Source organism: Pristis pectinata, chromosome 8 (assembly GCF_009764475.1).
Source record: "Pristis pectinata isolate sPriPec2 chromosome 8, sPriPec2.1.pri, whole genome shotgun sequence".
Lineage (NCBI taxonomy): Eukaryota > Metazoa > Chordata > Chondrichthyes > Rhinopristiformes > Pristidae > Pristis > Pristis pectinata.
Window position 1 is genome coordinate 70,582,209 of NC_067412.1, and position 27,791 is coordinate 70,609,999.

At 40.7% G+C, this 27,791-nt stretch overlaps 1 protein-coding gene across 2 annotated transcripts in view; it reads left to right on the plus strand.

The window, feature by feature from the left end:
• The window catches only part of zdhhc9 (zinc finger DHHC-type palmitoyltransferase 9), an 83,342-nt gene that overhangs the window by 35,868 nt on the left and 19,683 nt on the right, over nucleotides 1-27,791 (plus strand). For both annotated transcript variants that reach the window (XM_052021763.1, XM_052021764.1), the window contains exons 2-5: nucleotides 13-173; nucleotides 16,922-17,080; nucleotides 18,183-18,320; nucleotides 24,401-24,447. In XM_052021763.1, coding sequence (XP_051877723.1) covers nucleotides 13-173; nucleotides 16,922-17,080; nucleotides 18,183-18,320; nucleotides 24,401-24,447 — 505 coding nt within the window. The remainder of the gene's footprint in view (nucleotides 1-12; nucleotides 174-16,921; nucleotides 17,081-18,182; nucleotides 18,321-24,400; nucleotides 24,448-27,791) is intronic.

Genomic DNA, 27,791 nt, shown 5'->3' on the forward strand with positions numbered 1-27,791 from the left:
TGTTCTCCTAAGGTGTCCGTACTTGGCAATTCATCTCTCCCCTGCGATTCCTGTGTTTGCAATTATCCTCTTCATCTTTGTGATGGCCATGCTGTTGCGTACCAGTTTCAGTGACCCTGGTGTGCTCCCACGTGCTGAACCAGATGAGGCCGCATTTGTGGAGATGGAAATAGGTAAGAAAGAACAAACCTTCATTTTGACTTGCTTTTATTAATTTTTTCACTGTTTTCATTGTACTACAGGGGTAGAAACCAGACATTTTAAACAACATACAGTTCATTGTTTGCCAGACCAGAGTAATATTTCAGTGTTGACCCACCTCTGATAACCTGGGTTCTGAAAGAGAGATTTTGGCATAATGAAAATGTTTGGTCAGTTTCAGCCCAGTAGCTAACAGAAATGAGTGCACAGTCCATTTCAAAGTGGACTTTTGCACTGTGTGGATACATTATCTGTTATGCATAAACTTTTTAGTGTGGGAAAGGGATGGTAGTGGTGGTGTTAGAAAGTGATAAAAGGCTAGAATGCTGAAATTAAAAATTGCATTGACCCTCACCCGAGCTAATATATGCAAGTACTGATTAAAGTTGCATCTTTTGTGCTGAATACAAGCCATGTACTTTTTAAAAAAAATAAGTTTAGTGTATTAATGCACAGTTTTTAGTTAATATTTGTGACTTTGTGCAGGCTCACTCAGTGTATATATATATATATATATATATATATATATATATATATATATGTTGAGGAACTAAATTAATGAAGATTTCAGCCATTCAGCAGAAATGTCCATCAGTAGGATACTAGGTGTGAAAATTCAAATATATGTGAATATTGCTATGATACATTAACTTCCTCTGTGGTTTGGTATAGATAGACTCTATTGTCAAAGTTGGGTCAGGTATTTAATGTGTCACATTCAATTGTTTGGCATTTTATTTGTTTGGCATTGACTTACACCTGTAGTTTTATTTTCAAATAAATTCAACAAGACTCCAGCAATGGAAACTGAGATTTCATAATTCTAACTTTGTACACTTTGCACTATTTGCAAGATATTAAAGTGAGGCATAGAAGCATTACCAGAATAACTTAATACACAGTACAATGGATCACATAAACAATTAAAAAAAAGCTTATATGAACTTGTATTGGAAAATCTAAAGTTTGTTTCTACATTTATGCTGAATTAATTGACCTTGGCTGGAATGATAAATTTATCACTGTTTTTGACCTTGTACATTGTCCTTGTGGTTGTTATATAAAGAAGGAAAAGGTTAATCAGATTTTCAAGACTGGTCATAGTTCAGTTATTTACTGAGCAGTGTAGGCATAAGGTGAACAAAGGATCAAGCTCTGCTCTTGTACTTTGTGTTTGAAATAATAAAACCTAAAGTACAAATGTCAAGATGTATCAGAACCATTCATTAAGAGGGCAAAGGTATTGTTTTGTAGCAGCTGATTATTTGGAGGTTCATGAAAGATTTGGTGAGGTAGATGTTTCCACTGACAGTGAAATTTATAAGTAGTGATAATAAATCTGCCAAGGAATTCAGACAATGGCTTCTTTATTCAATGAGTGATTATAATGCTACCTCATTGAGGCAACAAGAAAAGATGCATTTCACGAGAAGAAAGATAAATGTAGGATAGAGAAATTAATGGAAGGATAAAGTGATTGAATTAGGGTGGGAGGAAAATTTTGTGGGGCATAATCCTCTTAATTGGTGGACTAGTCTTGTTTCTGTGCTCTAATACTATGCAGTATTTTCAGCCTATACCTGGAACTTCTTTTCATTCTATAATTATCGCAAGCATCAGGGGCTAAAGATGGAATCTTGGGATAAACGTGAAGGGATGGGAGAGGAAGCCAAGGCAGAAAATGTGCACATTGCTTTGAAAGAACCTTGTATATAATTGAACATAATAGTTCCATAATTGAGAACCTGCAGTAGCCATTCTTTAATATTGAAGTTTTTAATATAACAATGCAGTAAGCTAGGAAGTGCCATACCTAAAACTCAGTATTTTGGCAATGTCCCCATTTTATGAAATCCAAGTCTTTCAATATCTGGGAAAGGTAACAGTTTTGACACTTGTGTTTCAGTATCAAGAAAATGGGGTCTATTCCAGTAAGAACGAGTAATTTACATTATGCATTAAGTTCTGGAAGAAAATATGCTCCCTTGGTGCTTGTTTGAAAAATCTCTTGCATCCCCAGTTATCTTGTACAGCCTGGTTTCTTTTTCTGCAGTTAAGATCTAGTTATTAACAGACAAGTTAGTATTGCAACTTTAACTGCAAATGAAGCAGCAATATGGGGGAGCATTTTAATTTGGAAATCTTTAAAAAAGGGTGGGTAACTAGGAAAAGCATATCTTGTCAATTTGTATTAATTGATTGAAATTTTTGCATTTTGTAGTAACTGGAATTGATTCCAACAGGGCCAGACTGCAACATCTATCATACTCTTGTTTCTTTACATAGAACGTAGAATAGTACAGCACAGCAGCCCAACACATCTGCGCCAACCATGATGCCCATCTAATTAATCCCATCTGCCTGCACATGGTTCATCTCAGAGGACTAATGTTTTAATTTTAACACCCTAAACACAAATCTGTTAATGTGGAAATGTGAGCACAATCAGAGAAAGATTTGAACCCAGAGTTTATATAAAGCCTGTTTCCCTGGGCCACAAGTGGCAACACTTTAGATCTCTAACTCTACCCCTATGCAGTAAGACCGCGAACAGCACCCCTTTTCTCTGCACCCCCCCCCCCCCCCAGCAGCTCCCTGCCGTGAAGTGTGGGACTGAAAGCTCACCTGCTGACTTCTGGTGATTGCCAGTTTATTAGGTTCCAAATGTCTTTTAATGATGTGAAATCTGAAGGAGAGAGGAGAGTGAGGGCTGACTGGTAGATAGCTCCACCTCTTCCCAACTTCTTCCTTCCTCATTCTCCTTTCTTCTATCTTTCTCTGCAAGTGACTCTGGTCTTTTTAAGTCAAGTTCAGTCATAAACACCTGGAGCAATTGGAGAGTAATGAATGTCCAACCAGGACTGATCACCAAAACACTTAGCTGCTCCTTGCTCCTCTCTCCTTAGTGTATCTCATCCACACAAAAAAAAACCTGTTCTTAGTGTAGGAGCTTAGCTGTGAGTCCAACCAAGCCATTTGATAGCAGGCTTGCATGGTCATCAAGGGCAGAGTGAAGGAAATTCTGACTGCACAAAATGCAGAAATTAGAGAACATGCAGAACTGAGGGTTATGTGACTGAAGGAGGTTAAAGCAAGCCAGACAGGAATTTGAACATGTGAGAATTTTAAATTATTACATTCAAGATAATGAAGGTAAAGCACATTCTGCTCAGTCATTCAGGTAAATGCAAAACTTGTACCATGCTCTTCTGTTACAACTACAGCCATAGCGATTCTGTTCAAACAGACATTCAATGTGTATATTGCTCTGGATTGCACTGAACTGCAGCCAGCGGTTCTGTAGAAAACTGCCAGCAACAGCATCACATGGGTCAGCCCGTTCCTAATTTCCACCTCTGTACATTGCAGCAGGGAGGTCCAGGAATGTGCTGAGGTTATTTAACCTCTTGCTCTGCTGCTGAACGCAGACCTGAGTTCATGGGCAGAGTTCAATCATTGCTGTGTTGAGAGCCTGGATGCACTTTGTATCTGGTCCCACAGCTTTACATGAGTCTGCATAAACATAGTGTAACTGTATCTTTAAAACTTGGATTGAAAGGTTAGTGAAGGTAACTGGTTTGTTATTTTTCTTAATTTTAATGTTAATTAACATTGTATCAGTTAAATGTTTCCAGTTAATTTTTTTTAACTTCAATTTTTATTTTTTTTGTTATTTTACTTCTTTTGAACTTTTTAAATGTCTCTGAAGACATTTAAAAGCTGTTCAATTGCCTTTGACAGCAGTAAACTTTCAGAAGGCCAACAGGATGGTTCAGGGCTGATTGCCTCAGGCCTAGTTGTTGGTAGCAGACTGCTCCACATCCATGATGGACACAGCAGCAAGGCCGGGAATTTGATTTAAATTGCAGGGTTGCAAAGGATCAGAACGCTGCAGAGGTAGCATAGAAGGGGAGCATGATGCACAGGCTAGGTCAACCCCATCCCAGATGTTGAATCAGAGAGTAGTCTCTTCGGCCCACTGTCTCCACGCTGACTATCATATCCATTTGCACTAATCCTGCACAAGCCCCACTCTTTCATCCCATAATTACCTCCCCCCACCCCTGATTGTACCCAACAGGGAGATTTACAATGGTGGGCTAACCTACCAACAAGCTCATCTTTGGGATGTGGAAGGAAACTGGAGCACCCAGAGGGAACTTGTGTAGTCGCAGGGAAAATGTGCAAACTCCACACAGACAGCCCCATAGGTCAGGATTGAACTTGGGTTGTTGGGGCTGTGAGGCACCCTAAAGTTGGGCAAACGTTAATAGATTATGTAGATATTAGATGATAATCCCATTTTTCACAGTTAGAAGTGCATTTGGATGAGGAGAACCATATTTTCTAATCCGAATCTGGGGGTAAGAAGTATCAAAGGACATCAAAGTAGCAAAAATGGGAATTGCACACTGCAACAAATGGAAAAATTTAGGAGTCTATAGTTCACCAGTTGCAGATTATATACTACAGATGTAAAACAAAGGGCATGCAATACTGCTGATGTGGCATCATGCCAAAAAGTCCAAAGATATTGTCATGCAATGGGCTCGGTGGTGCAGAGTGCACATGAATGTTAGATATTTGTTACTCATTTTGAAAAGTCAAGCTGCACATGTGATGTGTTCTTTTTGGAAGGTCATCAAGATCGTATAGAGTTGACTTTGTCTCTTATACCACTGCAACACAGTTTTGGGTTTACTTGAGTGCCACAGCAATCAAGAAACAATTCATTGAGAAGGTCAGACGTTGGCTGGACCCTCTGAGGGCTCTTAGTGGGTGAGGCAGATTCTGAATGGTCAGCTTGGAAAACAAGATGCATCTACTATTTATCTGGAAAAAGTATTGTAAAATACAGTGCATGAATTGCACTAATGTATTTGTTGCTCCCTCTTGGGGCTTTGATATTAAACATTGTTCCTGGATTCAATATACATTAGATTTTTTTAAGCTTTATATCAATGGTACAAAAAAAATCAAATTTTGTAATCCTATTTATTTTACTAATGTACAGTTATGTTTTACAATTCCATTTTTTAATGTAAAGTTTAGTAAAATATAAATAGACAAATATGAATATACAGACATCAAATAATGTTCTGGAAACTAAATGTTGAATTCTACTGAGCCTAATTTCATTCACACAAGTGTAATAGTTGCACGCTTTTAACCCCTTCTAAGATACCCAGAAAATAGAGGGAGATTTTTGCAGTAATTTGATACTGTCTGATTTAGAATGATTGTGTGGTGTATGCTTTGAGGCAGGCACTGCCTTGTCCAGCAGGCTACTGAGTTCAGACAAAGCAAATGGATAAACTTGCTTTCTAGAAAGGGACAGCATTTATGCTGCCAATTTACAAGCAAACGCAGCAGTTATAGTGCTGCGTTCAGAGATTCCCTCTCCCTATCCTGCTCCAATTCAATGTTCTGTGTCTACTCCAAACTCCTAACAACTAACAGGACTTTTAAAGTGGGGTTGACAACGGGGAGTAAATTTTCTTCAGACTGAAGTTATGCGTATCTGGGCAGTATTAGATAGATATTTATTAGTCACATATATATTGAAACACAGTGTCTTTTTGCATTACTGAGAATGTGCTGGGGGCAGCCTGCATGTGTCGCCACTCTTCCAGCGCCAACATAGCATGCCCACAACTTCCTAACCCTTATGTCTTTGGAATGTGGGAGGAAAACCGTGCAGACACGGGGAGAACGTACAAAGTCCTTGCAGACAGTGGTGGGAATTGAAGCCGGGTCACTGGCGCTGTAATAGCATTATGCTAACCGCTACACTACCGTAGGTGTACATGCACAGTTCTGATAAAGGTGGGATATTCTGTTCCCCAGACAAGGGTTGTTGGATGGAGGGACCTGTATTTTTAGTGTCAACAGATGCTCCTGTCTTTGACAGCTCATCAATAAATCTGCTTAACCCTTGGGGACAGGTTCCATGAACTAGGGATTAAGTAGCATTGTTTTATCCAAGATCACGACAGCTTGGGAATCTATATCAGTAACGCCCTTTTTGTATTCAGTGCTATGCTTATGAAACTATAGTTTTATTTTACACAGCAGAGTGGAGTGCAATTATGATTATTTCTGGGTCAAATTGGACCACGCTAGTGTCATAGAGTCATAGAATCAGACAGCAAGGAAAGAGGCCCTTTTGGCCCAACTTGTCCATGTCAACCAAGTCACCTACCTGAGCTAGTCCCATTTGCTTGCATTTGGCCCATATCCCTCTAAACCTTTCCTATCCATGTACCTGTCTAAATATTTATTAAACATTGTAATTGTACCCACATCTACCACTTCTTCCTCTGGCAGCTTGTTCCGCATACCCACCACCACCACCACCACCACCCTCTGTGGAAAAAGTTGTCCTTCAGGTCTTCTTTAAATTTTTTCCCCTCTCACCTTAAACCTATGCCCTCTAGTTTTAGGCTCCCCTGGGAAAGAAACTGTTCATCCACCTTATCTATGCCCCTCATGATTTTATATACTTCTATAAAGTCACTCCTCAGCCCCCTACATTCCAGGGAGAATAAGCCCAGCCTATCCAGTTTCTCCTTATAATTCAAGCCTTACGGATGCAGTAACAATCTTGTGAAATTCAGCTGGGCACTTCTTGTCATGATTAGCATTTGCACATTTCCCTTGTTTTCTGTAATGAAGCCAATTGTCATGCAACTGCTTGGCTGGGGAAATTGATCTTCATTGTTCTGAGACACACTTGTCGTTGCTTGCTGTCAGAACAAAGATTTGATCAGCAGCAAGGGCCAGCTTTATTTGAATTAGGGGCTCTTTTGGGTCCTGACTCCTGTTCTAGGTCTGCCCCTTTCCCACCCCCCAACCAACCAATCACTCACCTCACCTTTTCCCTCCAGCTGCTGGTCTCTTGACCCCTTCCACCCCCATTTCTTCGGCCCTGATATAATGATCTAACCCTGACCTGTTTTGTTAAACTGCTTGGTCCTTGGGGATTGTTGAATTTTATATCACCAGGCTCATGACAAGTTGTTGTCATACCTCGTAACAATGGATTAATGTGTTCCAGTGGGCACCAATGAACTTCTTGGTCACGTGAGGACTGCCATTGGAAATTGGGGATGGAAGTTGTTCTAATGCAGATGTTGAGGCTCTGTGTATTCTACAGTAAGTAGATTGAGTGCACTCTCATTTATTGAAACAGTAGCACTAAGTATGATGAGGGTCATTCTAAACTCCAAATCTACTAAGGCACCTTTAGTTTAGGTTAACATTTTAGATTTGTTACTTAAAATCATGACTTATTTTAGTTGCAATCTTTTTGCCTTTTATTCAAGTAGGCTGCAGTTTATGATTCAGTTAAGAGAAAAGCAAATGTTGATGAAATGGTTCTGTGATTAGAGGTGACTTTCTCAAAATCAGTCATGGCAATGGACATCTGTCACCTTGGGCCAGCCAAGAAACTGGAGCAAGTAAATTGCTAGTGCACTTGCTGATACGAGATTTGTTTTAATGCCACTCTGCAAAATGGTAAACAGATTATGTTCACATCTCAACCACCACACATTTTTGCATTGTTCATGACTAAAGTTCCCATGGGAATAACCATTATATTTTTTCCCCTTGCTTGTGTTTATTCAGGCTTTTTATTTTTGACTATTCCTGTTTGATTTGTTCCTCAGTTGGGTGAATTATATTACCACCATCTGGGTGATAATCCAGTGGAGCAGATTGACCATCAGTTTTTAAAAAAATCTGACTTATTTTTGTATGTTAATTTACAATTGGTAGGTGACTTACTCTGCCACATTGCTGTGCAGAACCTGTCTTATTTTTGTACATTAATTGGTAACTGGTGTACGATTAGCTCTCATCATACAGTCAAAGAAGAGAAAAATGCACTCAGTCATCTCGCCAGACATTTGTTTTGTTAATATTTTTAGGTGCGATCTAAATTTTCTTTCATTTGTTGTACTTATAATTTGTGGCATTAGCTAAGTAGAGAGTGACTCTCTTTGACATCAAGACACCATTTGCAACAAGGAACCTTGGTAAAACTGAAGTTGAAAGGAACTGAGAGAAATACTGCACTTGCTGGTGTCAGAGCTAGCACAAAGGGTGATGTGATTGTTTCACATCAATCATCTTAAGATGTTCGTGTAGGGGTCCTCAGGCAATATTCCATGCCCAAGCATCTTCAGCTCTTTCATCAATGACCTTTCCTCCATTACAAGGTCAGATATAATGTTCAATTCCATTTTCAGCTCCTGAGATAATGAAATAATCTTTACCAGCATGCAGCAAGGCCTAGACAACCTTCAGGCATTGCTTGATAAATGGCAAATAACATTGACTGACACTTGCATGGAGTAAATGACCATTCCAACAAGAGAGTTGAACCATCAACAATTTATAATTGACTATGTGACCACTGCTGAGTCCTTCACCATCATATCTCACTTTTGATCAGGAAATGAACTGGATCAATCACAGGATTAGCTCAAATGCTGGATATCCTTCATTCAGTGACTTGCCTCCTGATTTCCTCAAAGCCTTATGACTATCTCTGAGGTTCTGTTCAGGGATGCGATGCAGTAGGCTGCACTTGCCTGCATGAGCATAGTTCCCAGAATCTTGACGATTGGCTCCCGATTCTCTAACCTGCAGAAAAAAGCTCAGTGGGAACTCGGTGGATCAGGCAACATCTGTGGAGGTAGCAGAATAGTTGATATTTCGGGTCAAGACCCTGCATTAGGACTGAGAGTGTAGAGGGGTGAATGTACCTACCCTACAGTTCAGTATGTTTCTACCCTGCACTTTTGCTCACTGCACCATTATGTAGCATGCTGCCATGTATAGTACCAACAAAATCACTGCAACAACTTGTGATAACTACTTCACCAGCATCTCTGAAACTTGTGACCTCCAACACCATGAAGGACAAGGGACCCTCAGCAAGTTCCCTTCCTAATAATCTCACGCCATTGTGACTTGGAAACAAGTCATTAACCCTTATTATTGATGGATCTGAATACTGGAACTCTGTATGAAATAGCACTATAGAAGTGGTTTTACCATAAGGAGGGCAGCAACTCAAGAAGGTGTCTCACCACCAATTAAAAACACTGCAGTAAATGCTGGCCTTGATAGCAGTGCCTACATCCTGATAATGAGTTTTAAAAATAAATTGGTTATGGAATAAATCTCCCATTAGAGTGATAGAGCACCACAGCACAGAAATAGGCCCTTCAGCCCATCTAGTCCATGCCGGCCTGTTTTCTGGTGGTCTTACCTGCCTGCACCCGGACCATAGCTCTCCATACCTCTCTCATTCATGTACCTATCCAAACTTCTTTTAAATGTTATAATTGAACCTGCATCCACCACTTCTGCTGGCGGCTTGTTCCACACTCGGACCACTCTCTGAGTGAAGTAGTTTCCCCTCAGATTCCCCTTAAATATTTCACCTTTCACCATAAACCTATGGTTCCAGTCTCACCGAACCTGAGGGGAAAAAGCCTGCAAGCATTCCACCCTATCTATACCTATTCACCCTATCATAATTTTGTATACTTCTAGTAAAGATCTCCCCTCATTCTCCTGTGCTCCAAGGAATAAAGTCCTAACCTATTCGACCTTTCCCTGTAACTCAGGTCCTCAAGTCCTGGCAGCATCTGTGTAAATTTTCTCTGCATTCTTTCAAGCTTATTGATATCTTTCCTGTAGTTAGGTGACCAGAACTGCACACAATATACTAAATTTGGCCTCACCAACATCTTGTACAACTTCAACATAATGTCCCAACTCCTGTACTCAGTGCCCTAATTTATGAAAAGCTCTCTTTATGATCCTATCTACCTGTGATGTCACTTTCAAGGAATTATGGATCTGTATTCACAGGTCCCTTTGTTCTACCGCACACCTCAGTACCCTACCATTCACTGTGTAAGTCTTACCCTGGTTTGTCCTCCCAAAGTGCATCACCTCACACTTGTCTACATTAAATTCCATCAGCCATTTTTCAGCCCATTTTCCCAGCTGGTCCAAATCACTGCAAGCTTTGATAGCCTTCCTCACTGTCCACTATGCCCCTGATCTTGGTGTCATCTGCAAATTTGCTGATCCAGTGTACCACATTATCATCTAAATCATTAATATGGATGATAAACAACAATGGACCCAACACCAATCCCAATGGCACACTACTGGTCACAGGTCTCCAATCGGAGAGACAACCATCTACTCCCACTCTCTGGCTTCTCCCGCTAAGCCAACATCAAATTCACTTGACTACTTCATCCTGAATGCCAAGTGACTTAACCTTCTGGAGCAGCGTCTCATGTGGGATTTTGTCAAAGGTCTTGCTAAAGTCCATGTAGGCAACGTTCACTGCCTTCCCTTCATCAACCTTCCTGGTAACCTCCTCAAAAAAAAACTCAGTTAGTTTGGTTAGACATGACCTGCCACGCACAAAGCCATGTTGACTATCCATAATCAGGCCCTGTTTATCCAAATATTTATATATCCTGTCCCTCAGAATACCTTCCAATAATTTACCCACGTCTGACATCAGGCTCGCCGGCCTCTAATTTCCCAGCTTGTTCTTAGAGCCTTTCTTAAACAACAGAACAACATTAGCTATCTTCCAGTCCTCTGGCACCTCATCTGCGGCTAAGGACATTTTAAATATCTCTTTTAGGGCCCCTGCAATTTCTGCACTAGCCTCCCACAGGTCTGAAGGGACACCCCGTCAGGCCCTGGGGATTCATCCACTCTAATTTGTCTCAAGGCAGCAAGCACCTCCTCTTCTGTAATCCAGATATGGTCCATGATCTCACTATTCTTTTGCTTCTGTTCTATAGTCTCTGTGTCTGTCTCCAGAGTAAACAGAAATGCAAAAAATCTGTTTAAAATCTTTCCCATCTCTTTCGGCTCCAGGCATGGATGACCACGCTGATCTTCAAGAGGACCAATTTTCTCCCTTGCTATCCTTTTGCTCTTAATATAAGCTATAGAAACCTTTGGGATTCTCTGTCACTTTGTCACTCTGTCAGCCAGAGCAAGCTTGTCCTCTTTTAGCCCTCCTGATTTTTCTCTTAAGTGTTCTCTGGTATTATAATCGAGTGCCTCATTTGATCCTAACTGCCTATACCTGATATGCACCTCCTTTTTCTTCAACAGGGTCTTAGTATCCCTCGATAACCAAGGTTCCATAAACCTGTTAGCCTTGCCTTTTGTCCTAACAGGAACATAGAGATTCTGTACTATCAATGTTTCACTCTTGAAGGCCTCCCACATACCAAGAATCTCTTTGATGGAAAACAACCTATCCCAATCCACGCTTGCCAGATCCCTTCTGATGCAATCAAAATTGGCCTCCCTCCGGTTTAGAATCTTAACTCTAGGACCAGTCCTATCCTTTTCTATAAATATCTTGAAACTAATGGAATTAAGATCACTAGATCCAAAGTGTTCCCCTACACTCACTTCTGTCACCTGTCCTGTCTCATTCCCTAAGAAGAGGTCCAGTATCACATTCTCTCTAGTTGGGATCTCTTCATACTGATTAAAGAAACTTTCCTGAACACATTTGACAAACTTGATCCCATCCAGTCCTTTTACAGGATGGGAGTCCCGGTTAATGTGCGGAAAGTTAAAATCACCTACTATCACAATTTTATATTTCCTGCAGCTGTGTGCTATCTCTCTACAAATTTCCTCCTCTAAATTCTGCAGACCGTTGGGACGTCTATAATATAGTCCCATTAACGTAGTCTTCCTTTTTTTTATTCCTCAGTTCCACCCATATTGCCTCAGTAGATGAGCCCACCAGTATGTCCTCTCCGAGCACTGCCGTGACATTTTCCCTGGTAATGCCACCCCTCCCCCTTTAATACCTCCTTCTCTATCATGTTTAAAGCATCGGAACCCCAGAACATTGAGCTGCCAGTCCTGCCCCTCCTGCAACCAAGTCTCACTAATGGCTACAACATAATAATTGCACATGCTGATCCATGCTCTAAGTTCATCTGTCTCACCTACAATACTCCTTGCATTGAAATAAACGCAACTCAGAGCATCAGTCCTACCGTACTCAACCTTTCGGTTTCCATCTTTGCTTGTAGTCTTAACATCTGCTTTCCCCACAGCCTCTCCACTTGCTCTCCTGCCACTCTGGTTCCCACCCTCCTGCAACTCTCATTTAACCCCCCTTCGCCACCTCCCCCGCTTCCCCCCCCCCCCCCCCCCCCCCCTACCCAGAGCAGCACTAGCAAACCTTCCCTCAGGGATATTGATCCCCCTCCAGTTCAGGTGCAAACTGTCCCATTTGTACAGATCCCACGTGCCCTGGAAGAGAGCCCAATGATCTAAAACGATGAAGCCCTCCCTCCTGCACCATCTGCTTAGTCACATGTTAAACTGCAGTACCTTCCTATTTCTTGCCTCACTGATATGCGGCACTGGTAGCAATCCTGAGATCACCACCCTGGAGGTCCTGTCTGAATTCACTTTGCAGGACCTCTTCACTCTTCCTGCCCATGTCATTGGTACCAACATGTACCATGGCCTCTGGCTACTCACCCTCCCCTTAAGAATGCTATGGACTCGATCCGTGACATCTCTGACCCTGGCACCTGAGAGGCAACGTACCATCCGAGAATCTCCTTCTTGCCCACAGAACCTCCTGGTTGTTCCCCTCACTAATGAATCCCCTGTCACTACTGCTTGCCTCTTCTCCCCCCTTCCCTTCTGAGTCAAAGAGCCTGAGACCTCACCGCTGTGGCTTTCCTCTGGTAGATAGTTTCCCCCAGTGGTATCTAAAACAATATGCTTGTTATTGAGGGGTACCCTGCACTGCACTGACTGCCTATTCCCTTTCTCTCTCCTGACAGTCACCCAGCTACCTGCCTCCTGCAACTTAGGTGTGACTGCTTCCCTGTAACTCTTGTCTATCAACCCCTCAGTCTCCCGAATGATCCGAAGGTCATCCAGCTCTAGCTCCAGTTCCCTATCATGGTCTGTAAGGAGCTGCAGCCGGATGCACTTCTCGCAGGTGTAGTCATCAGGGACACTGGAGGTCTCCCTGACTTCCCACATCCTGCAAGAGGAGCACACCACTGCACTGGGTGTCATTTTCACTGCTCTACTTGTGCAATAATAAAGAAAGAAAGAGAACTTAAAAGAACCTCTGGAATGATAGCTTGAGATTATATTTTGGGAAAATAGAATTTGCAATGATTGGTGCTTTGCTATTTTGAATTTTGTTTGTTGTGCATGTTGGATGACTTGCTTTGTTGAATTGCTTTTTGCAAGAAACAGTTACCTCTGCTCTGAGAGAATACCACACAAAGCAGAAATAATGCAGTTAGTTATTGATGGGCTGTTTTTTTTAAGCATAGTGCTGTTTAATTGCATGTGTTGCCAACACTGCAGTGGTTCAAAATGTACCCTTCCATTAATGTCATTTATTTAATACTGAATGTATGATCAGTAAAGGAATAATTCACAGAAGTAAAAGAGAAACTCAAGGCAAATTGTACAGTGGTGTAAATTATGAACCATCTTCCATTAACTGTTTGGGGAGGTTTTGGGGAACTGGAGACTGGTGAGGAAAGTTTGCAGCTTAGACAGTGGGTGGTGCACAGTTAAAACCTGGTACATTAACAGTGAGAAGACTTGTAATAAAAAGTCAATTCATTGTCTAAGCATTTTCTTAAACAAAATTGTCGTAGCTTCTCTCTAATCTCTCAGTATGTTTGTTTTTTTTAATAACCCCCGTCCTCACTCTTCATCTATTTCCATACCCCAGGTGGAGACCAAGTGCCCTTTTAGAATGGAGAACATATTTGTTGTGAGGTGGGGAGAGTGAGTGGAGGGGCCAAAGAAAGGCTGCTAGCTTGCCAAGAAAGGAAAGCCCATGAGTGCTTTGTTGAATTGGATTAGGGTAGAATGGGAGGTATAACAATGTATTGGGAAGATGGGAGGAAGAGGCGTGCCTCTGAAGTGTGTACAGATCTATTAGAACGTCTTCACCAGTTTAGGAGGAGGGGTTTGAATGAGTCAAGTATTTTAAATTTGGGAGCAGAGGTATCAGAAGCAGGGATTGTAGCAGATAGGTGGTGATTTTATGTTTTACTTGGCAGATGATATGAAAGACTGATCAGATGGTTATCAGTTGTGAATTATAACAATGTCTAAGATTAACTGGAATGCATCTTTGGATGTAAGTGTTAAAACATTTCTGGAAATTAAGTCTTTCACTTCCTGTAAATAAATCAAAAGGTACAGAAGAATGGAAGGGGATTGCACTTGAAAGGAGAAGGCAATGTTTTAAGTTGATCAATTCCCGGGCGAGGTTTGAATTTAGGCAATGTTTTTGTGCAAAAATTTGGTTATAGATCAAACGCTGCTTCTGAGTAAAACTGGCCACAATGGAGAAAAGTTCATAAATTTCAAACTTCAAAGAGGAACTGGTTTTCAATAACAATGAACAAATAAATATATTTTGCTTTTTGTTTAAAAGATTGTATTTGACATAGCATTTGAATGTTAAATGATATGAAAATGTGTTTACAGGCCTTGTAGAGTCCAGGGAAGCAATGACCTTGCTCTTAGTGCCCAACTGCCCCACTTTCTCCAACTACCCCACCTATAGAAATGGAATTTCGTACCTCTTTTGATCTTTTAATACGTTCAGGTCTCAGTACCAATTTCCCCCCACACTGTTGCCTTGACTTTGTTCTCTGTATCCAATTGGAGTTCTGATATTTTGTGGATAAAATGAAAATAGTCACTTTTTCAGTGGTTGAATTTTTGTAGACTGGATGATCAGTATTTTAATTTGTCAGTTATGAAGACTTACAGTAACTTCCTTTTACTTCCAGCCAAAAACCTTGAGTTTTCATTAGTGTCTGATTAACCCTACTAACAGCTGAATATGAATTGAAGCCTTTCACTGGAGGAAAAAAATCAAAAATTACTTCCAAGTCCTTTTGCATCTTACTCATGGTCATTTTATTCTGTGTACGTTTGCCATTTCATGTTCAAGTTGTGATTTTTCTTTTTTTTTAAATTCTCTCTGTATAATCTGCCCTTTGCTGCTTGAATGTTGTCTACTTCCCTTAAGATCACCAAGTAATGATGAAGCTCATAGCCAGGAAATAATAACTCTTGTTTTTATCTCCACGGATATTGCTGTTTCCAGTATTTTCTCACTCATTTCAGATTTCCAGTATCCTCTGTATTTTGCATTTATCCTGTGTTTTGTTTTCCTGCTTTCCTGGTGTCAACCCTCCTTTCACTCCACAAAGGTATTGGGCTAGCTGTTCTGTTGGGAACCAGAAGCTAACTGCAAAATGGTTGGCTCATTTTTAACTTCCCTGCTTGGGCATTGCAAATGAGTTGGAGGTTGGATGTTGGCGCTCGATCGCTGGACTCGGCACAGAGTCCAGTAGTGGAGAAGAGTGGCCCTGATCTGAGGGGACTGTTGTACCATCAAAGGTCATCAAGGTGGAATGGGCTGGCCTCCGAATTCACCACTTACTGTATATCCTAACCACTGCCGTATGGACTGTTTCACCTCATGGAGGTGTGGCCACAGCAGCAAGGCCTCTGGTACAGTCAGACTCGCGGGTCTGTAATGAATAACTGCAGCAATGGTAATTCTGCAGTTAGCAAACATCAGGGGGCGGGGGAGGTGTTGGAGGTGGAGGAGCCAATTTTGTGAAGTTGATAATTTATTCAAAGTGTGGAATTTACAGTAAATGAAAAACCAGTTAACAAAAGTGAACCATCTTTGTGTGACTTAAAATATTTGCTAATGCTTAATCTGTATGTACATTTAACAATGTTGTCACGTTATTATTCATAGTAAATCCAACTTCTGACTTGGCTCCTAGTAATGTATTTTGGGACATCAAATACTAACAGGACATGTGCAGTAAATGGTAGGGACCTTGGGAGCGTTGATGTCCAGAGGGACCTTGGGATGCAAGTTCACAGCTCCCTGACAATGGCGGTGCAGGTGGAAAGTGTAGTGAAGGACATATTTGGCATACTTGCCTTCATAGGCTGAGGTATTGAGTATGAGAGTTCGATGTCATGTTGCAGTTCTACAAAATATTGATGAAGCCACACTTGGAGCATTGTGTACAGGTCTGGTCACCACACTACAGGAAAGATGTGGTAGCATTAGAAAGAGTGTAGAAGGGATTCCTCAGGATGTTGCCTGGAATGGAGTGCTTTACTTAGAAAGAGAGATTGGAAAGGCTGGATTTATTCTCGCTGAAACATGGGAGGCTGAGAGGTGACCTTAAAGAGGTTTATAAAATTATGAGGGGCATAGATAAGCAAGATAGAATCTTTATCCTCGGGTGAAGGAGCCTAAAACTGGAGGGCATAGGTTTAAGGTGAGAGGGGAGAAATTTAAAGGAAATCTGAGATGCAAGTGTTTCACACAGAGGGTGGTGGTTATATGGAATGAGCTGCCAGTGGACATAGTAGAAGCAGATACAATTACTAAGTTTCAAAGGCATTTGAACAGGTACTTGGATAGGAAGGGAGTAGAGGGATACAGAGCTAATGCAGGCAAATGGGATTAGTGTAGATGGGCTTCACAGTTGGTGTCGACGAGGTGGGCCAAAAGGCCCATTTCTGTGCTGTATGACTCCATGAAATGTTTAATTTTAGTGTTATCTGACATTTATGTATCCGTGTTTATAATAATTTCCAGAGGCAGCCAATGGCAACGTCCCAGCAGGTCAACGACCACCACCAAGAATTAAAGATATTCAGATCAACAATCAGATTATCAAATTGAAGTATTGCTATACATGCAAGATATTCCGTCCACCCCGGGCATCCCACTGTAGTGTCTGTGATAACTGTGTGGGTAAGTAAGGTAATCATTCTTTTGAAGTGTGCTTGAAGTAATCTGCTGAGACTTGACTAAAAGTAGACATATAGTACCTCACAGTGATGAATTCTTGCACTGAAAATCACTCCCTTTTCAAGGCATCAAACTGCTCAAAAGCTGCAATGGCGTCATTTTGAGTGGAAACTTACTATTTGTCCATCTTGGGTCCAAGTTCAACAATTGGGATTTGGAATTCACGTTATTGGTTGGCTTTTCTATGTTTTACCTTCTGAAGGTTTTCAAAATGAAGCAGGCAGTTAAGAGGTGAACTTGGTCTGTATGCAATATCCTCTTGGCATCTAGACAAGTGGATAAGTACCTTTTCAGGAATTATTATTCTGGCATCATCGTGTCTTTTGATTCAACTATGCAGCATGTGGAAGCAGTTGCAGGTTTTACTCTGAAACATGATGCCAATGAAGTCCAAACAGAATGTGCCGCCGATACTACATGGTGGATATGTGAATTTTTAAGCTAATTAGAAGGTAGTTTCTTGGAAGTTCTAACACATGTTTGAATTTCAGTTCTGTTTTGTTTTCAGTTGTAAAATAGGTCCCAAGTTTCAGGGATGCACAGCGAATCTATGCTGAGGTAGATTCCTGGTGTGGCTACAGTGAGCTGAACGGCTTCCCTCTGTGCCATACCTTATCCTCTGTGATCCTTGCACGTTTGGTGTGGAATGTCTGTTATAGCATTCTGATCCCTATCAATTCATTTTATCCCTTTCCTAATGACCTTGCTTTTTAAAAAAAATGTTGCCGCCTTATTCTGCCCCTTCTCCAAAGCTTACAATTGCAGTGATGTAATTGTAAAAAGCAAGTTTCCTCTTAAAAAAAAAAGAGAGATACCCAATCATAACGTCATAAAATTTGGCAGTAAGCTGAAACAAAATAGCTTTCATTTCACTGACCATGTCCAGAAGTGTCTGAAAATGATGTGGGTGATGGGACCCAATTCATCTTGGATTTACCAAACACTTTTGCTTTACAGTTGCTATCAAGGGAGCATAATTTGAATTAGAAAAGAAAAGTTGCAAAAGCTTGCAAATTTTTAATTTTTAGTGTTTATTCCTTCACAGAGCGCTTCGATCACCACTGTCCTTGGGTTGGAAATTGTGTTGGAAAAAGGAATTACCGTTTCTTTTACCTCTTCACCATCTCGTTGTCGTTCCTCACTGTCTACATCTTTGCTTTTGATATTGTGCACGTGGCACTGAGTAAGTAACCAGGGGAAATTAACTAGCTTGTAGTATCATTATCCGGAAGATTTGAAATATTACATTTTTATATTTGATTAACTGGTACATTTAAATGATGGTCCCACCTGGATCGTTTTGCTTTCTTTTCTCTGTGTATTGAGATCAAAAGCAAATAGGATAAAGGATTGTTTAGAACTTTTAAAAGTTATGTAATTGATTTTCAGCTTGGTTTGTAGAGTGGTGAATGGATCGATCTTGGGTATCCAATATTTGCACTAGGTAGGTTTGGGTTGTTCTGTCCTAATTATGTACATCAGCTCACCTCCTGTACCTTTTAATGTGTCTCCACTTACCACTTTAGCCGGTCTATTGGCTGAGTGAGATTGTTGATTTAATACTAAAATACAGCCTGGCCTTTGTCCACTAAATACTGTTTGGTGACTTATGAAATTAACTTTTACATAAGACCCTTCCAGGCAAAGGGAAGGGGAACTTTTTTTTACCCAGATGTTGAAAGATTTTGTCTCCATGTTTTGGCTCTTTCCCTTACCATCAAAAAAAATTGAGTCAGATTTAGTAAGGCCATACCTGCTTACATATCGATAGACTGCTTAATCTGGTAACAATGAAACATTCATTTCCTACGCATCTGTAAGTGTACTGTGGTCTCCATTTCCCACACTGTTGTCTTTCCTCCCCAAATGCAATAGGATTATGGGGACGGAGGGTATTGTCTCTGTGAAGCTGGTCTAAATCCACAGGGCTCCAAATAGATGCAGTTACAAATTTGACTTGTAAAGTAGAGAGGCCCTCAACTGAACTATTGCATGGGGCATCTACAGAAAAATGCTGTCTCTCACTGTTCACAAAATACCTTCTTTTTTCCTTGTATTAGTTTTTTTCTTGTGAAGGTACATTGCAGGGTATTGTCCTAAAAGCATAACAGAAGAAGGAACAAGGATAGGCTCCATGGCTGCTTCAGCCTGCTTTGTCATGGCTGATCCACTCTTGGTCTCAAGTCATATTTCCTGCCTGATACCCATAACCCTGATTCCCTTATAGTCCGGAAATCCATCTATCACAGTTTTGATTGTACTTAATGATTCATCATCCACACATCTCTGGGGTAGATAAACCTTAAATTTCATAACCTTTCTGGAGACTAAATTCTTCTTCATTAGTCTTAAATGGGTGACACACTATTCCTGAAACTGTCTCCTAGTTCAAGATACCCCCATTAGGGGTAATATCCTCACTCACATTATCTACCCAATGAAGTCTTCCCCCTCAGAATCTTGTATGTATCAATAGGATCACCACTCATTTTTTCAAACTTGTATTGGCTCAATCTGCTCAATCTTTCCTCTTAAGATAACACCTCTATTCCAGGATTCAAACTAGTGAACCTTCTCTCAATTGCCTCCAAGGCAAGTATATCTCTCTGAGTTCTGCTATTGGACAAAGTAATTTCCTCCCAGTTAAACCAAATTTTATCCAGTATTCTCACTCATGCAGCAATGGTTGAACATTAGCAGGCAGAAAGAAAGAGGCGAGAAATATATTTAAAAAGGTTTCAGGTTGGGTAAAAATACTTTGTTACAGACAGCAGACGCACAGATTTACAGTTACCAATGTGACGTACTCGGTGCACAAGAATAAAATGCATGCTGTTGTGTTGGGCTGACTTGTTTTTGACATTATTATTCTATACTGTTTCCGAGTGCAGTGGATGACCTGGAACTTTCAGCATCTAACTCTAGGTTCACGACGGGATACTGTGTCTCATTTCTCTGTGTTTATCATGTGAGCAACCTGTCTGCCTTCCTCCTTTCCATCCTTCCTCATTCATCAACCTGCACTCACTTTGGAGTGTGGGTCTTGTAACAACCCCATCCTCAGCCTATGTTGGCTTAATTAAAATGAAGTGTGTCTGTTGTCAATCTCTCTTGGCCTGAGCTGCAACATTTTACAAAACGGTTTATTTAGTTAGTGCATGTGCTCAGAATTCAGCATATTCACGAGTAATCCCTTGATCTCAGTGGCAATGCCTTTTATTAAACTTATGAGAAATTGCTTTGTTTAAAAAAACATTTAAATATAACATTTTAAAAACAAGTATTTTTAAATCCTTCCCTTGAAGGTAATGAAAAATAACCTTAAAGATTTCTGAAATTTTCTGATGGTGACATCAGTCTTAGAACTTTTGAGCTGAAATGAAAATTATAGTGGCACAGATAGCAGAGCTGCTTCTCACAGCACCAGTGACCTTGGTACTAGCTGGGTGGAGTTCGCACATTCGCCCTGCGACTGTGTGGGTTTCCTCTCACATCCTAAAGATGTGCATATTGGTAGGGTAATTGGCCACTAAATTGCCTCTAGTGTATAGGTTAGGGTTAGAATCTGAGGAGAGCTGATAAAGAAAGTGGAGAGAATAAAGTGGAATTAGTGAAGGATTACTGTAAATGAGTGCTTGATGATTGGCTTGGACTTGTTTGGCTGAAGGGGCTATTTCTGTGCATTGTGACTTTAATTCTATTCTCTGGGCAAAAGTGCAGCAGGCGCTTTCAACGCACAGTGAATGGGCAACCAGTCTTTGCATTCTTGTATAGTTCCATTAAGGAGAGTTATTAGGCTGGGCACCTGGGCATCTTTGCATTCTGTGTAACTGGCGATAAGAATGTGAGAGGTAGAAGGAGTTATTGGTCATCAGGCATCTTGAGCCTGCTCTGCTGTCCCACGTAATCAGTGCCGAACCCTGTGCCTCAAGGCTACTTTCTGGCCCAATCCCCTCTTCCTGTTTCTTGGGTGTCGAAAATCTGTTGATCTGCACCTTGAGTATACACAACCAGTAAGAATTCACGTTTTTCCATGTTAAAGAATTTCAAAGATTTGCAACCCTCTGAGTAAAAAAAATTCTCTTCATTTGGGTCCACTAAGTTGACTCTTAGTTGCTCTTCGTTTTAGCAACATCATTCCTGTCAGTATCATTCCAGGATATTATTAAGTCTCCATGAGATCACCTCTCATTCTTTAAAACTTCTGTGTGTAAAAGCCAATTCTACTTGATCTCTCATCATAAGGGAACCACTTCATTATACTGATTAACACAAATCAGTCGAATGAATCTACGTTTCCCTGATTCCAAGTCAAGCGTACTTTCCTTTAGCTGTGGAAACCCAAAACTCCATAGTTTTAAGGGTGTGGTCTCTTCAAGTGCCACTCAATTTTAGCAAGACTTGCTTGCTTTAAATATTCTGATGATGCCCAACATACCATTCTCCTTCCTAATTCCTAGTGCCAAGGCACTAAAATCCCTCTGTTCACCAAAATGTACTGGCTTCTCAACATTAACAAATATTCTGCCTTTTATCATCTCTTTCTAAAATTCATAAATTTGCATTTTCCTCTTCATCTTTCTGCCCCCCAGTTCACCTCTGTGTGTCATTTCAGAGCTGCTGTGTCTTCCTACTGCATCTTTCCCTCCTGGAAGACCCAAACTCAACGATTCAGGAACAGCTTCTTCCCCTCTGCCGTAGGATTTCTGAATGATCCGTGAACCCATTAACACTACCTGATTATTACTTTTTTTTTCCTTGCACTACTTATTTTGTTATTTATAGACTTTTGTCTTTGCACTGTACTGCTGCTGCAAATCAACCAATGTCATGTCATACGGCAGTGATAATAAATCTAATTCTGATCTAAGTTACTGACGTAATAGTGAATAGCTCAGGGTAAGGTACTGATCCTTGGCATCCCTTTGATAACAGTCTGCTAACTTTAAGAAAACCTGTGTATTTCTATTGTTTTCTGTCCTTGAAGCAATTCTTTTTTTTATGTTAATATGTTACCCCAAAGAACTCTGACCCTTAGTTTTCTGCTTCACAGAAACGTCACAGATCTGAGTGACATAAATGTTAAACCTTGTTTACATTTACATTTGGTATGCATGTGAAGAATACAATATAATAAGTTTAATAGCTTAGATTTTATGATGAAAGGCAAATGAATGACTTCACTGTTTATTATACTTTAAGTGAGCTTTTGAGGAACAGTGTGGTGTTGCTAGCAATCATTCTAGTCATTGTGCCCTCTCGGGATTTTGGCATGGAAAAGCTAGGCAAACAACTGTGGGTTTTTTTTCAACCAATCAGACTGGGGAATCCTTGCTGAGAAAAGCAGACTCTAAAACAGGATTCAATCTAAATTTATATGGAAAGATAAAGCTCAAAGGAGATATGGGATTATGAGAAAGAAAATGTCAAGAAATACATAATTATCCTTTTATTGCATATATTAAATATGTGTATTGATCTCTGATGTTCTTTCGATATCAGTGGAGCTGAATTTTAGTATATTTCAATATGTGTGATTATGACATTGTATGTTTAGTACATGTGATAGAAATGAATTTCCATCCCCTGAAATTTTGAAAATCTCCTTTAATAATTAAATTCTGAAGGGGTGAAACTCCACATTTCTAAATTTAGATTTTGAGTATGATGGTGGTTATATGACATTGTACTGGGGCCCCACCTAGCTCTACACCACAAAGTTAGTTCCTCATAATGCTCTTGGTCCTCTGGTCTGAATCCTCGCAAGTACATACTCCTGTACTTTGAAAAAGACATCTGCTTAGACTGCCTACTGCTGTTCCAGGAACCTGGTGTGAACCCTCACCCTCTGCTTGTGCAGCAGGGCTGATTCCCGCAGCAAGGAATCCCTCCTGTTGCCTGGAATGGGGAGAATGGCTTTGTTGGGTGGGCAGGCTGTTCAGACAATCAGCACTGAGCAGCGGTTTTCAGAGCTGCTCCCTGGCTAGCCCGTTGTCTATGCTGGAAGTGCTGTCTTCCTCCCGTCTCTGCTTGCCTGAACAGCCCTTCCCAGTCCATAATTTCTTTATGGTAACAGTGTTCTTGGCTCAGCAGCAAGCAGCAGTGGGAAGGGCAAGGATTCACACCAGGTTCCCTGCATAACATTGTGAAGCACTGGGGCAGAACAAGGTTCATTTCAGTAAACACCTATCAGTAACGCATATGATGGCCCCTTTTAGTGCTGATTTCATTAGAACTATTATCGCTGGGAACAGATCCTGAGGTATGAGGTATCAGTGTAATTAAAACTCATCACATGCTAAAGATTAACTAGCACCTGAATGCACAGATGATAATTTATTCCGGTGCATTTAAGTGAGTAAGTGTCACAATTTCATGCTTGATATTTTTATCTGTATGTCAAAGTTTAAGGTGGAGAAGACTAAATCAAAGGACAACCATGAATTACCACTTTTACCTGTGCACATGTGGGTGGCAGAAGTTGCTGTTCAGTTTGCTCCATTATACAGTACTTTGATAGCTTGTCACCAAATCCAGGCTCGGGTTTTGGGTTTGCAGTTATTTAAAAAAGCTCTGCTTAAAAAGGAAACAATGTGCAAATATTAAAGGTAGTGCTACACAAAAGTTGGGAAGTATTTTTTCCAGTTATGCTTTTTGATAAACTGTTAGAAAATAATTTTCATTGAGTTTCTGAATTTTACAAATAATGGTAGATTTGCAGAAATGGTGATTATTGAATGGCTGGTTTAGGTAGACAGGTAGTTCAATACAAAATTCAGTCAAAGTAAAAATGATCATTACTGAATCAACTGAGCAAATGTGCAGGTTATGTGATCAGTAGTTTACATCGAGATTAAACTAAAATCTGCTCCTGTTGATTGATAATATGATCCCTTTTGTTTTAGTACAAATGTAGTCTAATTTCACAGCCTTCAGAACTGTGCCATTCAACTCCTACAGATTTTCTCAAAGCTTATTCCCTCGACTTTGAAAGAGGGGCCACATTTTGTTGCTTCTCCCCCAACATTATTACCAAATTCCAGGGTGCAACTATTTGAATGTTGCTCATGTATTTGAAAATGCTGTAAATATGCATTTTTATGTGTACGTTTGTTTGCTTTCATTTTCTGGTGGAAGCTCCACCTGAAGGCCTATGTTATATTAACTAGACTTCCTTCTTTCTTTAGCCTTGGGGAAAGAAATGTTCCTTCATCATACTTCTCTGACTTGTCTCTTCAACATATTTTCTTTTTTTAAAAACAGGATCAGTGGACAATGGCTTTTTAAACACGCTGAAGGACACACCAGGAACATATCCTTTGAGAGGCATCTATGTGTGAAAATATTAATAGTCATAATCTCTAGACTCTGACCGCATGGAAATAATCCCCTAGCCCACAGCATCTGTGCCAACCAGCAAGTACTATCTATGCTCATCCATTTTCCAGCACTCGTTCTGTAGCCTTCTGTGCCATGGTATTTGAAGTGCTCATCTAAATACTCCCCAAATGTCATAAGAGTACCTGCCTCCACTACTCCCTCAGTAAGATGATATGTGACCTTTGTAGCTTGTGCGATATTGAAGATGCGAGTTACCAAGTAACACAAAGCATTTATTTTTGCCATTTCATATGCAGTTTCTTGTTTTTTAAGTGCTAAGGTGAATAATTAAATACTGTGGAGCAGTAATTCCCTTCTAGATTTTTGGTCACCACTGAGTTAATTGATTTTCATTGTTAGTGTACCAAAATTGGCCTTCTATATTCGGGGAAGAAGAAATTTAGCAGGGTTGACCTACCAGTCAGTAAGTTATTGTTAGGTTCATTGTGTGGGAAATGCACAAATGGATTTGGGAATGGCACCCTAAGGTAGAATAGCATACTTGCAGTCGGTAGAATAGCATACTTGCAGTCAGTAGATTAGGGCACATGGAATGACTACTTGAGGTATTAAACTACATCCCATGTAATTGTAACTCAGTGAGGAGTAAGCACATTTGGAAAATAAAAAAATTGGGGTGAAGAATAGAATTTATGCAGTGAACGTATTTGGAATATGAATATATCAAGTGATAGGAAATTGTACCTATAATTTTAGCTGTCCTGAACCATTTCAAATGGCATTTATCATTCATGTATCTCATTCTAGTGTAGTTACTAATGTAACTAATAACTGCATTGTATGAAGTTCCATTTGTTCAGGCATGAGCAAATAAGTGGCAAATACTGTTTGATATATGTATACCAGGCAATGGCGCTCTGCAACAAAGAGGAATTTGACTACCTTCTCTAAGCATGGAATTGCCTTGTAATTAATGAGTGCACCATCTTCAATAGCTTAAGATCATTATTAATTTAAAAACTTAAATGGACCAGTCACAGGCATACTGTGACCATAAGAGCATGTCAGAAGCTTGGTGTCCTTAGTGAAGTGACACGGCACCCCCCCCCTCCCCCCCCCCACCACAGGCTCCCCAAAACTTTTCTACCATCTACAAAGTACTGGTCAGGAGTGTGATGGAATATTCTCAACACACATTCCAACACACATAAGACTCCGTGCTTACCAGGGTAAAGCAATCAATTTGATTGATGCTGAATCAACCACCCTGAGGTACCACCTTCCCTACCTGGTCACAGTGGCTACAACACATTGATGCAGTAACGAAGAAGGCACGCCAGCATCTTGACTTCGTTAGGAGTTTGAGGAGATTTGGTATGTCACCAAAGACTCCTACAAATTTCTATAGATATACAATGGAGAGCATTCTGACTGGTTGCATCACAGTCTGGTATGGAGCTTCCAATGCACAGGATCGCAAAAGGCTACAGAAGGTTGTAGACTCAGCCAGCTCCATCACAACCCTCCCCACCATGGACCACATCTTCAAGAGGCGATGCCTCAAGAAGGTGGCATCCAATCATTAAGGACACTCACCATCTGGGACATACCCTTGTTACTACCATCAGGGAGGAGATAGAGGAGCCTGAAGACCCGCACTCAGTGATTCAGGAACTGCTTCTTCCCCTCTACCATCAGATTTCTGAACGATCCATGAACACTACCTCATGATTCCTTTTTTTTTGCACTAATTATTTTTGTAATTTATAGAATTTTGACTTTGCACTGTTATTGCTGCTGCAGAACAACAAATTTCACATCATATGTCAGTGATACTAAATCTTTATTCTGATTTCTGCATTGTATATCATCTACAAAATACACTGCATCAACCTGCCAAGGCTGCTTTTACACCACCTCCCAAACCTAAGAGAGCAGTCACATGGGAACACCATCAGCTACAGGTTCCTCTCCAAGTTACACACCATTCTGACTCCATCATTTATCCTTAATCATTGAGTCTAAAGAATCCTGGCCCAGCTTTAATGTTGCTTACACCACACAGACTGCAGTAGTTCAAGATGGCAGATCACAAGCATTTCTCAAGGATATTTTGGACAGGCCTTTCTTGCTGGCTTGTTAGTGATGCTCACAAGTCTAAAAATCAAATTGTCTACCACAGTGGTAAAGTCAGGACCCAATAGATTTGGACTGTAGTGCAATCAAGGGTTATGAGCATCAGGTAAGAAAAAGGAATTGAGGCCAATGATCAGATCAGTCATTGTCTTATCCATCAGGCAGGAGGAGGTATGGTGGTCACACACTTTGGTAGAAGGAATAAAGGCGTAGAATATTTTCTAAATGGAGAGCAAATTCCAAAATCGGAGGTGCAAAGTGACTTTTGGGAGTCCTAGTGCAGGATTCCTTGAAGGTTAACTTGCAGGTTGAGTCGGTAGTAAGGAAGGCAAATGCAATGTTTCATTCATTTTGAGAGAACTAGAATATAAAAACAAGGATGCAATGCTGAGGCTTTATATTGGTCAGACCACATTTGGAGTATTGTGAGCAGTTTTGGGCCCCATATCTAAGGAAGGATGTGCTGGCATTGGAGGGGGTCCAGAGGAGGTTTACAAGAATGATCCCAGGAATGAAAGGGTTAACATTGAGGAGCATTTGATGGCTCTGGGCCTGTACTCACTGGAGTTTAGAAGGATGAGGAGGATCTCATTGAAACCTACTGAATATTGAAAGGCCTGGAAAGAGTGGACGTGGAGAGGATGTTTCCAGTAGTGGGATAATCTAGGACCAGAGGGCACAGCCTCAGAATAGAAGGACGTCCCTTTAGAACAGAGATGAGGAGGAATTTCTTTAGCCAGAAGGTGGTGAATCTATGGAATTCATTGCCACAGACGGCTGTGGAGGTCAAGTCATTGGGTATATGTAAAGTGGAGGTTGATAGGTTCTTGATTAGTAAGGGTGTCAAAGGTTACAGAGGGAAGGCAGGAGAATGAAGTTGAGAGGGAAAAATAAATCAGCTGTGATTGAATGATGGAGCAGACTCGATGGTCCAAATGGCCCAATTCTGCTACTATGTCGATGGTCTTGTGGTCAGCTACAAAATACACTGCATCAACCTGCCAAGGCTGCTTTTACACCACCTCCCAAACCTAAGAGAGCAGTCACATGGGAACACCATTAGCCACAGGTTCCCCTCCAAGTTGCACACCATCATGATTCCATCATTTATCCTTAATCATTGAGTCTAAGGAATCCTGGCCAAGCTTTAATGTTACTTACACCATGTAGACTGCAG